The sequence below is a fragment of the Carassius carassius genome, chromosome 20 (genome assembly GCF_963082965.1).
Source record: "Carassius carassius chromosome 20, fCarCar2.1, whole genome shotgun sequence".
NCBI lineage: Eukaryota > Metazoa > Chordata > Actinopteri > Cypriniformes > Cyprinidae > Carassius > Carassius carassius.
In genome coordinates this window covers 18201683-18216630 of record NC_081774.1, presented here as the reverse complement: position 1 = coordinate 18216630, position 14948 = coordinate 18201683, and the positions used below count along the sequence as shown (strand labels likewise).

The following is a 14948-nucleotide window of genomic DNA, read 5'->3' as shown; positions in this document are numbered from 1 at the left end:
TTAAACCAGAGGAAAGAGGCATGAAGAAAGTTTAATGAGCTTGTGGGATAATGCCATGTTTGGCAGTTTAGACATTGGTTTCACATCTACAAGACCATAAAAGTGATCTCTACTAGTGGACATCCGGTTCACGTGAAATGTTTGGTAATATCACAGAACTTCCTATTTAACAGCAGATCATTTTAGAATTGGATGACATTGGCATATTTTTGAAAGAGTGTCAGTCTGAAAGCTTTTAAATCATGCTATGATAAAGCAATAAATTACGATTCTACACTATTTCTAGGTATCAAATCAGTAAGTTGACCATGTGATTCCTTTTGTATGGACGGTTTGTTGTTTGTATAATATCAAATCATGCTGGAGAACATGATCATCAGGATCTACATAGACTTGTGGAGTTTATGTAGCTCTAAAGGGACAAACCACATTCAAAATCAAGGGTTTAAAATTATACTTTGTGTTAAATCATGTGTTTATAATCCTGACTGCTGATTCTGTAAACAAACTAAAGCTAGTCTAAGATCTCTCAACCAACCACTTAAGAGATGCCAAAACCCACCTTGCAAGAGCTGACGTGCTTTGGAGAAACAGTAACACCTAAGATATTAAACTTTATAGCACATGCAAGAAGTCAAAACTCATTGTGTTGTTTTTTAAAAAGGTGCTTTAATATAACATGTCAGAGTCCGGAAGAAAACCTACGACAAACATGAATCAATTCAGCTTGAAATCTACTCCAAACATCAGCACTGTACAGCCTCTCTGAACTGATTTCAAACCCCCTGTGGACCATTTAAAGTGTCCGTATGGCTTACTAAGAAAAATACGATAAAGAAAATAATGCATAATTAAACTGAATGTGCAGACTTGAGATATTTAAGTGATAACACAAAAACAAAGTGTTTTAAGAACAGCACCTGACAGTTTAGTGGTGAAAAACAGACGCAAACAACAACTGAGCAAAACCAATAGTGTTTTAACGCTGCCAGATCACCAGGACTATACACGGTGTTCACAGAAAAAGGTGAAATATGCAAATGTGAAAGTATTGTTTGACAATTCAAACAGAAAGCTAGAAATCATACTAGCAAGCCAAATATCCAGGCAGTCTGGAAGACTGACGTCGACGACTGAAGAGAGGCTGTACAGCACAAGCGTGGGCTAACAGAACCATACATCTCAAATACTGACAGAAGACCATAAACGTGAGAATGATTTGCTCTCCGCAGAACAGGATGAAGAGAGAGAGATAGAGAGAGGTAGACGATGAAAGACTGGGGGGGGACAACATGTAGTGAGCGAACTGTGATGTGGCGGACTCTGGGCAGAGAGAGAGAGAGAGAGAGAGAGGGTATTGCCTGTTCAGCAGCGGATCGGGACATCCCGTCACTGCTCCTCTCGTCTTAGGCACTGCGGTGATGGAGAGTCTGTACAGCTTGCGCCAAACACTTTCAAAAGCCCACTGGGACAAAAGGGTTTCGTTTAGCTCTGCAAGACGCCTTACTGTGTCCGTTCTGCTCTGGCACAAGCTGCACAGCGCTCTAGTCCCTGGGCTGGTACTGGTGGTACCCTACAGGGAGGTCTTTTGTAGTGTAGTATACAGTGGTAGCAGCAGCAGGGTATGGTTTAAAACAAGTCGAAACTAATAAAAAAAAATATACAAAGATGATGGACCTGTACCAATTCTGAAGAACTCGCGACTCAAACAGAAAAGAATTAAAAACGATACAAGGGATACATTTGCAGTTGTGCATCCTGGTTTCCATAAAGGACATTTCCCCTTTAAAAACGATTAGCGGGGAACAACTGCAGTGTCTACGCTACTTCGCCAAAGGCATTCAGATCAACGAAAAGTTCCAAAACAAAAACAAAAAAAGACTAGCGGCTAAAATTCTGTTTTTGAAATGTCCGAACATTTGTCTCCAGCACCAATATTAGCGTTGGGCCTGTTCGCTGAAAACGAAACGTACTTCCACGTTAGATTGCGAGACAAATATTAGCGATTGGCACGGTTTAAGGGGTGAGTTGGCAGAAGAGGCTGTGGTGTGTGAGACGAGTAACCTAACAAGTGCAAATGCATTCCTTTGCTCTTAAAAAACATCTAGATAATAATCTCGGTCTATATAATGGCACAAGCTAAAGCAAATTCGAAAAACAAAAGGAACATGAGAAGAACAGAAAATGGAGAAATGTACCCAGCTTTACATATTTAAAAATCTCTGGCCTCTTTAACAGTGCTTTTATAAAAAGAGTCTGACCTGCCTCCGTTTTAAAGCATATATTTCTTGTAAAGATTAGGTTCTCGCGTACAAAATGTTCATTTCCCCAATAAAAATGACATTCAAAAAAGGCACTTTGTTGGGTCGGAGAGTAAACCCCACAGTCCTTTAACCCTACGAATATCTACCTGCATAGCAACACCTCGGAGAATGGTTATGACTTGGATATTTCGTTTCAAAATAGGGAAAGAAAAAGTAGTTGAATTTTTGGTTTATCATAAGCACTTTTCAAAAGAGAAATATTTGAGTGTCCATTAAATGTTCAGAGTCTGTTTATGTCCTGGTGGTGTGGGTGAGGTGAGGACTGCAGGCTGGAGGAGAGAGGAGCTGAGAGCGGGGGGACTCGCACTGGCCCCTCAGCCTGCTACCTGCCCCTCAGGTTCTGCAGCACACCGTACACGTCCTCCTCTTTGCTCAGTCCCTCAAAGAAAGGCAGCAGGTCCCGGAGCTCCGTGTCATTCATGTCATCAAACCACGACTGCACAGGAACCTTCACAACACAGACACAGTTATTATCTGACATGGTCTAATAATGATCACATTCATGTTATGACATGTTATGTTATTTGTCCAAAATCTTGATTCACAACAAATATTGCTCTACATTTGTCACACTGTGAAGCAATTTCACTTTCAGTGTTACGGAAAACAAAATGCCAGAGTGGTATAGCTGTACTGGGTTTTACAGACAGTGTAAATTGCTGCTGAAACCAAAGTAGATAAATAAAACAAAAAAGAACAAGGATGGGAACAAAGATATGTATCGGAGTTCAAGTTCTGATTCCGGTTCCACAACGATTCTTTTGGCACTTTTGAGGCAGAAAAATTGGTGGGTTGGGGAATGCAATTTCCAAATTATATCATAAAAAAAAGAAGTCATTTTTATCATCTATATATATATATATATATATAAATCGTTCCCACTTTATATTAAGTGGCTTTAACTAAAAGTCGTTATAATGTATTATACATATCTTGATTTATAAATCTTTATAATATAAAAATGGATAATAAAATAATCAAAAAAATTAACAATACATAAAATATGAATGTGTAATTTGTTAATAAGTATAACATTAAAATGTATGGAACAAAAAAATAGTAATATGCTGAGGAATTTAAGTTAAATTAAATGACTAAAAAATATATAAATATAAAAATAAAATATGTATTTAAAATATATAAATAAATAAAAAAAAACTTTATATATTGAATCAATTTTTTATTATCTTTTGCAAAAGCTGCATTAAAAAATACTAAATAAATTTTTAAAAAGTGCATACTTATTTATATTTAAAGGGTGGATACTTATTTTACTCACTTATTTGTGGCAAATTATTTTTCTATCATTTCAATAACTCAATGTGTACAGTATGGTGTACACTGAAGGTACACTATGCCATTTTGGAGTAAAAAATAAAACTGAAAGAAGATTATGCTTCATCTCTGCAGATGAATGTGGTTCATGAGTGTGGTAAAGACATGGTTTGGTTATACATTGTCATATGAATAACCAGTTTTACCATATTAACCAGTTTAGGTCTAAAGCAGAACATAACAGAAATTATAAGCTGTGTGTGTTTAATTAGCTAAATTGGCAGAGCTGTATGGTTGTGATTCACTTAAAGAAAAGTCTCATAAGAGTCCATTGTGACTCTGAATGTCATGTTTACGTTTTCTTCCCACTGCTATACAAGCGCAAGAGTAACAAAGCTGTGGTTTAGTTAAAGAGTTTCATCAGCATTCAAAACTCACAGCATTTTCAGGATGGAAAATGTAGGAAGCAGGGGAGTTGTCCACAATGATGACGTTCCTGAGCTCTCTCCCAAGCCGACTAAGGTCTTTAACATAGTTCCCTCTGTGGAAAACGCAAGATTCCCGGAAGAGTCTCACCCGAAACACACCCCACTGGTCCAGCAGGTCAGCCACCGGGTCAGCATACTGAGGCACACACACACACGACAGACACTTACAAACAAGTTAAAGGAGGGCCTTCAAGCTGCTCATGCACTGATTAAACAGTCGAGTCACTGCAGAATCATCCAGCTTCTCCCTGCAACGAATACAAATAGAAAACAGAGAAAAGCAAGCTGCTAAGGCAAGGCAACTCTATTTCCATGTCTATGCAAAAAAAAAAAAAAAACATCTACAAAGAGAACTTTAAGGAAACCTACAAACCACAGTCAGATATGTGGCTCTCAGTAAGAAAGCTTGCTATTAAAGCCAATGAGCTGTTATGTTGTCGATGTAACGGACACGGAAGCAACCAAGACACGTGATCTAAACTACAGTGAGCCGCATACACTCTCAACAGCTAATGTGTCACTAACATCGGCTACAGATACGGCGACAAATGAAACTTCACAGCGTATCGTAAAAGCGGCCAAACTCAAACAATGTGAGCGTTCAACGGTGAAGGCAGCAGCGACTGGAACTACTGGTACACGGCACGCATTCTGGAAGTCACAGTTGCCATTGAGACACTTACCCATGCATTAGCGGCTAAAACAAACGCAGGCCACATAGAGACAGAGAGGAGGGTCAGATATTAGCAGAGCAGGGGTGTATCACAGCATTTTCTCCCTTAAACACTGCAGAGTCTTTTGACATGTTTGATAACATTAAGTGAGTCGGTGTGGTAGTGTGGTGGACAAACCTTGGCTAGACTGGCTGTGAAAAGCACACATTCAAACAGCTCGCCCATTTTCTGCAGGAACTCATCAACGTGAGGTCTTTTGAGCACATACACCTATATAGGGGAGATATTTTGATACACAGAGCCATTTAAGTCAGTTTAGTGCTGCTCATAATACATAAAATCATTATAAAACAATACAATATAAAATAGAATATTTAATATAATGCAATAAAGTGTTTTTATTGTTAAAGTACATTTTAAATGATAATAAATGTCCATAATACACATAATGTTTAATATATATATATATATAAATTACTACAATAGAGCAATTTAAGTTTAATTAGATAATACAATTTTCATAAAATATTTACTAATTATTACATTTAATCCTAACAAATTTCTAATATATAACACACAATGGTAAAATCTTTATAAAACAATACACTATAAAATATGAAAGTGCATAATATGATCAAACAAAATAATTTACACAATTAAATATAGTAATATAATATCAAATATAAAACAAAATGTAATATTGTGATGCTGTAACATTTAAGTTCATTTAAATGATAAATTTAATTTAATTAATTTAATTATGTATTATCTACATTATGTTATTATAATATATAAAACACAATGAAATGAAATCCTTTTTTAAACAAACTAGAAAATATAATATGAAAATGTATATCTCAATAATAAACATAATAATAAATGTTTTCTTTTTTAATTATGATACGCCAACCTATTTAAGTTCATTTAAATAAGTAATTTAATCTTTGTCATCTTTATAACTCTTAATAAAATTAAACATATTACAATTCTAGTACATGATCATAAAACAAAACACTATAAAATATAATGTAGCAATATAACAATATAATACAATAGAATTCATTTTCTTGTTCCTCAGTTTGAAGGTTAAAACACTAAGAACAGACGATTTGCATCAGCTCCATGAAGACAAACGACTGCCACCTAGTGCAAGTAATCATGAATAGGCCTCGAGGACAGACAGCCTATCCTGGATTACTTGAACAAGGGAACAGCCACTCAGCCACCACTTCATCTAATCAAGTCGACACTCACAGAAAACACATAAATGGCTTCATATTTGCTACCGAACACACTTGAGCATTCATAATTGCTCAAGCGTTCACATCTTCAGCAATCTGATGTCAGTGTAATATGAAACCAGCACATGTTTCCATCAGTACTGTACCTGATGCACCGTGCCGTCGATCTCCACTGGGACGATGAAATCAGCATTGCTAATGGGCTGTGAGAAAGCAACAAACACAACACAGACAAGTCTGACATGATTTCTTCCAATAAAGTAGGTTTTACATTGAAGACTAAACCCTTGTCTTATTGCAAACACTTCAGCATCACTCAGACTCATGAAATCCATCTTTCCAAAATACAGAATCATTTAAATACCAAGAATAAACCATATCAAGTTGCATACATGAATCCATTAATTATAAAATACTTATCACTACTCAGCCAGTTGTATCACCGGATTCTTAAAAAATAACAGCTTTTGGGGGCTTCTCAAGGTTTTAGTCACACACAGCTATTCAACATTATCCCAAACAGCTTAAACATGACACTTTCTAAAGTGCATTTTCTGTAAATCCTAACTTCTCTCATGCTTTGTCTTTCTTATAGTTAAAATGAATCCTCAAGTGACCTTTTAAGTCACATCTACTATATCCAAATATTACGTAACAAACTAATAACAGCTGATAAGCATTATGACCGCAATCATATATGACTGATTTGTGATGAGCTATTTAAATATTGCATAAGCAAAATGACAGTGCAGTGATAAACAGCAGAGGGCGTCTGTGCTTTCTCAACACAAAGCTGCCAAATCAAATAATAATAATCTCTTGTGAGGGAGGTTTGAAAACTGCACACCTCAAATATTTGTCCTAAAAAAAAAGCCTGACATTAAACAGTCAGTTTATTTTTATTTATTTTTTGAGCAGTTTGAGCCTTAAAAAAAAAATCTTATTTGGTATATCAAGCTTGTATGGCTCATACTCTATGACTCACAGACTTTTGGTTATTCAGAGGCCCAAACTATGCAATTTTGCTAATTCTTTGCTAGTTCTTATCATGTTAATAATTTAGAAGTCATAAAATTGTGTATTAATATGATAAATTTGGCTTTAAAGGATTAAAAGCCATTTTTAAACAAACTACCCCACACAGATAATAATAAGATATGATTATATTATAGTTTTATTTATATATTATAGTTTTTTACATATATATATATATATATTTATTTATATTTATTTTTTTATGTATGAAGTTAATTAAAATCAGAAGTTTATTTTATTTCAAGTAACCTTTTTTTTTATGGTTTTAATCTTAGTTAACCATAAAGACCCTGCCCTGCACTAAATTTCTGAGCTTCATTCACAGATCAAGAAGCGGAGGAGCCCAGTTTCACAATCAGTGTTGCTCTTCAACTCTCCTCCTACCAGCAGCAGAGACAAATAAGTCTTGACTGGGCCGTCACTAAGCATCACAGGAAGCTCTGCCTGCACACATGTACATCCCTAACGCAAAATAGGTCACAGTGGGTCACAGTCACTGAGCAAATTACAGATAGAAGCCACAGTTACCCTGCATCTTCAGTCCATCCCTGGTTGTTTCTGAACTAACTTCTACAGGCAATAACTGATGAATTACCTTAAACGAGCTGTGCACCAGAGTCTCATCCAAGTCTATTACCACACACTTCTTCCCATAGTCATTTATGTTAACTTCAGGGAGGAGGTACTTCTCTGGAGGCTGTCGAAATGTAAAACAGAGAGAGTAAACATCATGAACATGGAGCATTGTCAGAGAAATGAGACGGGAGGTTAAAATGCGACGTGTTAAGACTGTTATCAAGCGAAATGAACAGACATATGGGAGAAAAGCAGCACAGTTCCCAACCATCTAAACATTTCCTCTGGATATTGTAAGGGACAGCTTAGGGCATTTTTAGGAAGTGTGTTTCCTGAGCTGCACAGATGACGCTCATGCAGTAACATCCCAGGCTCTTCCGAGCGGAAGTGGAAAGGATTACGGCCGTGCATAGGGATTAAAAGGTTTCTCACACATTAATCAGAGATGCAGGATGGGTAAGGTTAGAGACTGAGAGAGTGACTTCAGCACTGGCTGCCTGTATGAAATCCCATCACTTTATTTATAAGCTACGGGTGAATGGGTCCCTCTCTTGATCCAGTTCTCTAATCCTCGCTGCACCGTCTCAATACAAGCAGAGGCAATCTTGTTATGGAGGGAGGCAGTATGCTGTCGAGTCCGTCTAATCAGATCCCTGTCTGTTTAATGGGATGAATCAAGTTTAGGAGGAACCGCTGAGGCGCAGTCATGATCCTGGTCCGAACACTTACAGTTCGGCTTGACACGACTTCCTAGTCAGTAAACAAACAACGGTACAGCAAATCATGCAGCAGAAACGTCATTGTGGGGTTACCAAAATCTAAAGACGAAATCATTAAGGATCATGAGATCTGGATTTAAACAGACTACCACTGAGATTAACAGCGGAAGAGATGCACTAAACCCTTATCAATTAAAGATCGCCGATAATCGGCCAACCTAGTCATGAAACTTTTTAAATGAAGAAGTGTCATATTTTTACTTTCATCAAAATCACAACCTAAGTAAAAAAAAATGCAAGAAACTTATAGGTTGATTTTCAAAAAGGTGCAAACCAAGACTTGAAGGGATAGTTCACCCATGATTAACCTCAAGCCTCAAGATTTGTATACGGCTTTCTTCTATCAGAGTTGTTTTAAAACAATGTCCTGGCTCTCCCGAGATTTATAATGCAACTGAATGGCTATTTTCAATAGTATAATAGAAGTACAATAAAACACATTCATCCATCATAAAAAGTGCTCCACACAGCTTCGGGAGGTTAATAAAGGCCTCCTGAAGCGAATTGATGCATTTGTGTAAAAAATGCCTTGGTCCTACAGCATCCGCTGGACCACCACTCTCCTGTATACGCTCATATGACTTAGCGGAAGAAAGAAATTATGGTTTAAAAAGTTTTAAATATGGATATTTTTCTTACACAATCGCATCGATTATCTTAAGGAGGCCTTTTTAACCCCCGGAGCATTTTTTTATGATGATAATATCAACAACCATTATAAAACTTGGAAGAGCCAGGACATTTTTTTATATAACTCCAACTGCACTCGTCTGAAATAAAGTCGCATAGAACTAGGATGGCTTGAGTAATGCCAAATTGGGTCATTTTTATTTTTGGGTGAACTATCCCTTTAACAATAAGGCTGGCCTAGTTTTACCATTCAAACACTTGGGGTTGGTATTTATAGATTTAAAAAGTATTAAAAAGTATACATTTCTTTTTTAGTCACTTTGGATAACAGTGCTTAATAAACGATTGAATATAAATGTAAAATACTTAGAGGTCTTCAAAGCATCAATAACATTATGTTAAACAATGAACCAACCAGTAATGTTTGGCATCGTATGGAATACTTTCCCAATAAAAATGAATGAATTTTACTACATTATAAATGTACGATTTTCAGCTTGTTACAAAGTTTTATTCTGTAAATAATTTGTTTTTATGAACAAAAACTGTGAAGAGGAAACAGAACATTGATGAAAATCAAATTATTTCAAACAAATAAAAACGCATAGCTTAAAACAGGCTAGTGAAAATACTGGCAGGGCAGGTTAAAAAAAAATAAAGTACTATTGGATTCTGTAAAAACTTTGGAGCTGGTGCAGAAAATTTTGCTCAGCACCTTTAAACGGACGAGAATACAGTGGAAAAACACTTGCATTATCAAATCAGAAGCAGTCATAGTCCCAATAGTTAAAAAGCAGGAGGGTGGGCATAGACACATCTTGAAAATGCCTTAACCTATAATTGTGTGGAAAAACTTTAGGCTTTCCAGGCGCTTCAGAAGTAGTATAATATACAGTGCATGCAAGCATCCATCAGGCAAAGTGCATCACTGTCCACAGAGCCACTTCAAAAGTGGATTCGAGTGTACAGTGGTGCGGCGCTCCATGCGGCATGCAAGAGCACACAGACAGACGACATGGAGTGGAGTGGAATCATACATACACTGGGGATAGGGATGACCTCAACCTGGTCACACTGGGACATGAGAGATGAAGACAGAGGAAACAAACAGGAGAGGAAATGAGGTGCTGAACCACAAGACAAATGTGACACAGTCTGCACAGAAAAAGAGTTGTGATGACTTCTTTTTAACATCAGCAAACCACACATGACGGTGAGATGCAGAAGCAGAGGTCCTTGAATCAATACACATCTGATTTACTGTAATCACTCCCCGTGTCAAGAGGATGTTTGGGCGTCTCACCTTCGGTGGAGCTCCGTTCTCCTCCACAGGTGGAGGCAGAGGGCTGCTGTTGTTGTTAGGGGTGGCAGGGGGCTCAGCATCGTAACTTCTCAAACAGCAGAACAATGAGCTGAAGATGCTTCGAGTCCTCTTCTTCTTCAGACTGCTGTTAGACAGCGAAACTGACAAGAGTGCACAGAGAGAATATATTGAACACGGTTTAAAACATATGACTGCAATAATAATTTAATAGCATTTAATAGCATGCATTTAATGCATTATTAGTGGCAACATTGCTGCAATAGATTATTTTAATATTTTTATTTAGAAAAACACTTAAATTATCTCTTTAACCATTTTATGATTGTTTTTATGGTTACCCGCCGTAACGTGAAAATATATAAACTAATATAATACCAAAACATGTATGCACAAAAGTGTCCCAACAGTTTGGGGTCTGTATGATATTTTGAATGTTTGTGAAAGAAGTCTTTTATTTCACCAGACTCCATTTATCTGATCAAACATACAATTAAATGATAAAATATTATTGTAATTTAAAATTTTTTATTTTAATATATTTTAAAGTGCAATTTTTTACTTTGATTGAAAAACTGAATTGCAGTCATCAATGTCACATAATCCGTCAAAAATCCTTCTATACATTTTTGTGAAAAACTATTTTTTTCAGGATTCTCTGATTATTAATATCAGTCATCGATGATCAGTTTATATATGGCACAAAGTTCAATGACACTTATTAGGACACTAGTGGTGGGAATGTCCGAACACCATTTAGGAAATTGGCTTTCTCCCAGTGTAGGATGTCACTTGGGATCTTTAATTAAATATCCAGAATATTACAACTGATTATGAACAGGCTTTACACCAACACACTGCACAACATCAAAGACCCTCACAGTTCTCCTTATTCAAACACACACACACACACACACACTAATAATAATCTGCCTTCATTCCAGCGACAAGGCGGAGGCTCTAAATGTTAACACTGAGGTCACCAGCAAGTAAAGGCCCTTTAAAAATAGTGACAAGCAGGAAATAAATATGAAACTAGACCCCACTTGCTCACAAACCCCACCCCGTCCCCTTTAGGCTCCTAAACCCTCATCCCTCCACTCATTGGCTGCTGATTCCAGCACCATTTTAAGGGACAGAGGCTATTTTCCCTCGTTTCTGAAGCTTGTGATGACTTCAGAGGCACTGGGAGAGAAGGAATATTTGAGGGAGAGGGGGAAGAGGAGAGGGTGGGGCAGCAGCAGGGGAGGAGGAGCTAAGAAAATGAACAGCCTATGAGAGCCGTGCATTCCTCTCCCGCCCCTTTAGCCATCTCAAAGCTTCAGCCGAACATCTTTTTTTTTCTCAAAATTTTAAAACTCTGCACCCAAATTAATTATAATAAAAATCCTTATGCCCTATCAAATGCATCCCAAATTATGACAACTGGAAAGATTCTGATGACATTTACGACTTTCAATAGTTTTGATGGAGAAAGCAACTTCTAAATATGTATTATGAGCTGTTATTTTCTTTTCAAAGGAGTGGATCATTTTTCATAAGTGGGAGGACAGCAGCTTGGCTTTACTCAGGAATACTGTAGGAGTAGACATGTCAGAAAGCATGTACAGCGTCACACTTTGAGGTGTAAAAACACATCTTGATATCTACTAACTAGCCCTTCGCAATGAGAGTCTTTGCAACTCCACAACAGAGACCTAAATACAAAAGGCAAAAACACACATCTGTCTGTAATCTAGTTTATATTTAAATGCCTTTAAAAGATAGAGTAATAAAGAGTTTTAAAAAAATCTAGACTACAAAAGCTCCCAATGAGCAACTAGGCCTAATTATTATATAAAAGTATTTCCATATGAATTTCAAAATAAATATAAGAAGAATAAAATGCAGTGAAGTGCAGAGAGTTTTACATAATTGTGGACAGAATGCAAAAAAAGATCCCTGTCAGGCAATGGGCCAGAGACATTGATCACTGCTGCAGACTCACTCAGATGCCATCAGAGCTGAAGGCATGAGAAGATGCAGCTGCCTTAAAAAAAATCCTGTAATTACTACTGACTTTAATTACTTCTGGCTTAATATTAATCTGCATGTTGGAAAGACTCATTAATGGCTTTGAAGAGGGAGGCCTGGTCTGGATGAGATCAAGGCTGTATATGTAAGTCACAAAAGGCATTTAAAGTGTTGCCTAATAGGCCATCAAGAGCACAAGGACCATTTTAGAGGGTTCAACTTTATTCTGTGCTGTTTTGAGAGGGCAGCTGTTGAAGAGCTTCTCTACTCAGCCACCCAGAGGTCAAAGGTAAAGCCCTGGAAGTGGTCCATCCAAATATCTGCTGTCAGAGCCGGACATCCTCAGATGGGCAGCCAGAGGCAGTTCTGCAAAACTGCCTTCATAGCTGCCTCTCTCTGCAGCAGAGACAGATTAACTCATTTTTCATTTTCTTCCAATCTTCATTTTAAATATTTAGATATTTAAGGCAGGATACTATAGGCACACACCTATTGTTGTTTTCATGCACTACTTGATTTTATTTTAGCTGTTTTGTTTTCATAACTTTTTTTTTTAAACTAATGGAAAGGAAACTTATACAGTATAAATACAGTGTTTATTATATATATATATATATATATATATTACAGTTTATCTATTTGTGTTTGTAGATTTCAACTGCAATACATATTTTTACACAGTGTTTTCTCAGTATTACTTATTTCTCATGCACTGAGCCAAAAATATTTAGTTTCACTTTACCAAACTTTCCCGTTTTATTCCTACCAATATACTTATGATTTTTACAGAGGTGTTTGTTCTTACATATTTTAGCCTAATTTATAGAACACTAAATTCCTAAAAACAGTTTTAAAAGTTTTTTTTTTTTTTTTTTTTTTTGGTTGTGGACAGTATTTTCTGATTTATGGAGTGATTAAAAAAGAAACCAAAACCACTCTGTAAAAAAAACTGTCAACATAAACCAAGAATTTTTAACCTGATTTTTTATCAAGTCTTCAGATTTATTTTCTGGATTTTTATGCAAATTAGTGCCAAAATAATTACATAGCGCATTATTTTCATAACATTTCAGAAAACATGATATTTCAGAAAACTTGGTGTTATCTATTAGTGAAAATGTGTGCCCCATTCACCTGTGGTGTCTTGCTGTAATATATATATATATATATATATATCCACGCATTAATTGTTAAATGTTCGTTTACCTCCTAACAACCTAAAGCAACATGACTGAATTTTCCGTTGTAGGCACCTAAATAGCACACATACTTAACTATTCCTGTTGCTGACTGGACTGAAAATAGAACAAATCAAAGTCCACTGCTTCATAAAAACACACCAAATAAAACATGTGCCCTTTAAAGCACTCTAACGTTACTTATGCAATTCTTCCTGATCACTTCTGCCTCATGACAGAAAGAAACATGTTTATATTGGTCTCATCCACATCAGGTCGACGGACGCTGACAGAGCCCAAAACTTTCAGTCTCCAGCAGTTTACATCGCGCCTTTACGACGACTCCGTTATATAAACACACACTCGGTCATCGTTCTGCGTCAACAACACACTGTCATATATAAAGCATATTAAAAGTTAACAAAAAACGCCTTATTCTCACTTATGTTAGTGCAAAAAGTAATTACATGCCTAAAATGTTTCTTGTGTGTGGACTCAGGCTCGCAGCCCGCTCGTTTAAAATGGTGGGTAACGTTAAAGCTAACACAACGCGCAACAGCGAGCAACTTCAACACACAAAAACACCTCTCACCTTTCTCAGCATTTGACGAGAGTATCTCTTCCTCCTTGGGGTTCGTAACCTGCGTTATTATGGACGTGTTGTCCATGGAAACGAGATGTTAGCTCCTTTTTCCAGCGAGTTGTCTCCGTGTCTCAGCTTGTGCTAACAGCTAGTTGAGTTAATGGCAGATCTCCAGCCAGCAGCAGACTGCTGTCGCTCAGGCTAGCGTGGGCGAACGGACGGCACCCGACCACTAATCTTTGCGTTTTGTTGCATTAAAATACGCGTCGCGGACACACATTTGATCAATCAGTCCGTACGGATGCGCATAACAAAAATCAGTCGCGCCAGCGACGAATGGCTAACAAATAGTTGAAAGCTGGATTGCTAATATAAGATAGCGTTAGCGAGTTTACCACGAAACCTCCAAATGTAGGTTAGTCTGAATAAATGCCCCGCGCGATGTCTGAACGCTTGCGTCTAAACTCCTGGAGCTATAGCCGACATCTGTGCGCTTAAGCGACCGTCAAGAACTGCCTCTTCATTTTTTCCCCGTGTTTTCTGATCTCTGCTTCCAATATGGAGACGGCGAGTGTTTGATATTCACGAGAGAGAGCTGAGGAACAGCACAGCAGGAGGAGGTATTTTCTGGGAACCCCCTCCCTCCTATTAAAAATAAAAGCAGTCGCGAAATGACAGGAGTGCGTTCAAAGTTGACTGATTTCTTCATCAACGTCTTAGAAACTCGACTGTGGAGCTGCGATATTTAATCACAAGTCAAAATAAAATACACGAACCTTTGGTCGGGTTTATATTTTCAGCTCTGGTTCTCAATCAAGGAAACGGGGAAAT

General features: G+C 37.2%; 1 protein-coding gene across 2 annotated transcripts; it reads right to left on the bottom strand.

Moving 5' to 3' along the window:
• Nucleotides 1-644: 644 nt before the first annotated feature.
• On the bottom strand, nt 645-14777 carry LOC132096567 (CTD small phosphatase-like protein). 2 transcript variants are annotated; one of them, XM_059502007.1, is made up of 8 exons: nt 14127-14777; nt 10326-10486; nt 10064-10096; nt 7633-7734; nt 6149-6205; nt 4939-5031; nt 4038-4223; nt 645-2772 (listed from the first exon to the last, which is right to left on the bottom strand). In XM_059502007.1, exons 1-8 carry the CDS (start codon nt 14200-14202, stop codon nt 2647-2649), a joined length of 834 nt encoding a protein of 277 aa, XP_059357990.1. In that variant the 5' UTR covers nt 14203-14777; the 3' UTR covers nt 645-2646. The 2 variants fall into 2 exon arrangements, with proteins under 2 accessions (XP_059357990.1, XP_059357991.1); XM_059502008.1 differs by lacking the exon at nt 10064-10096 and having other exon boundaries at nt 14127-14773.
• Nucleotides 14778-14948: the final 171 nt, after the last annotated feature.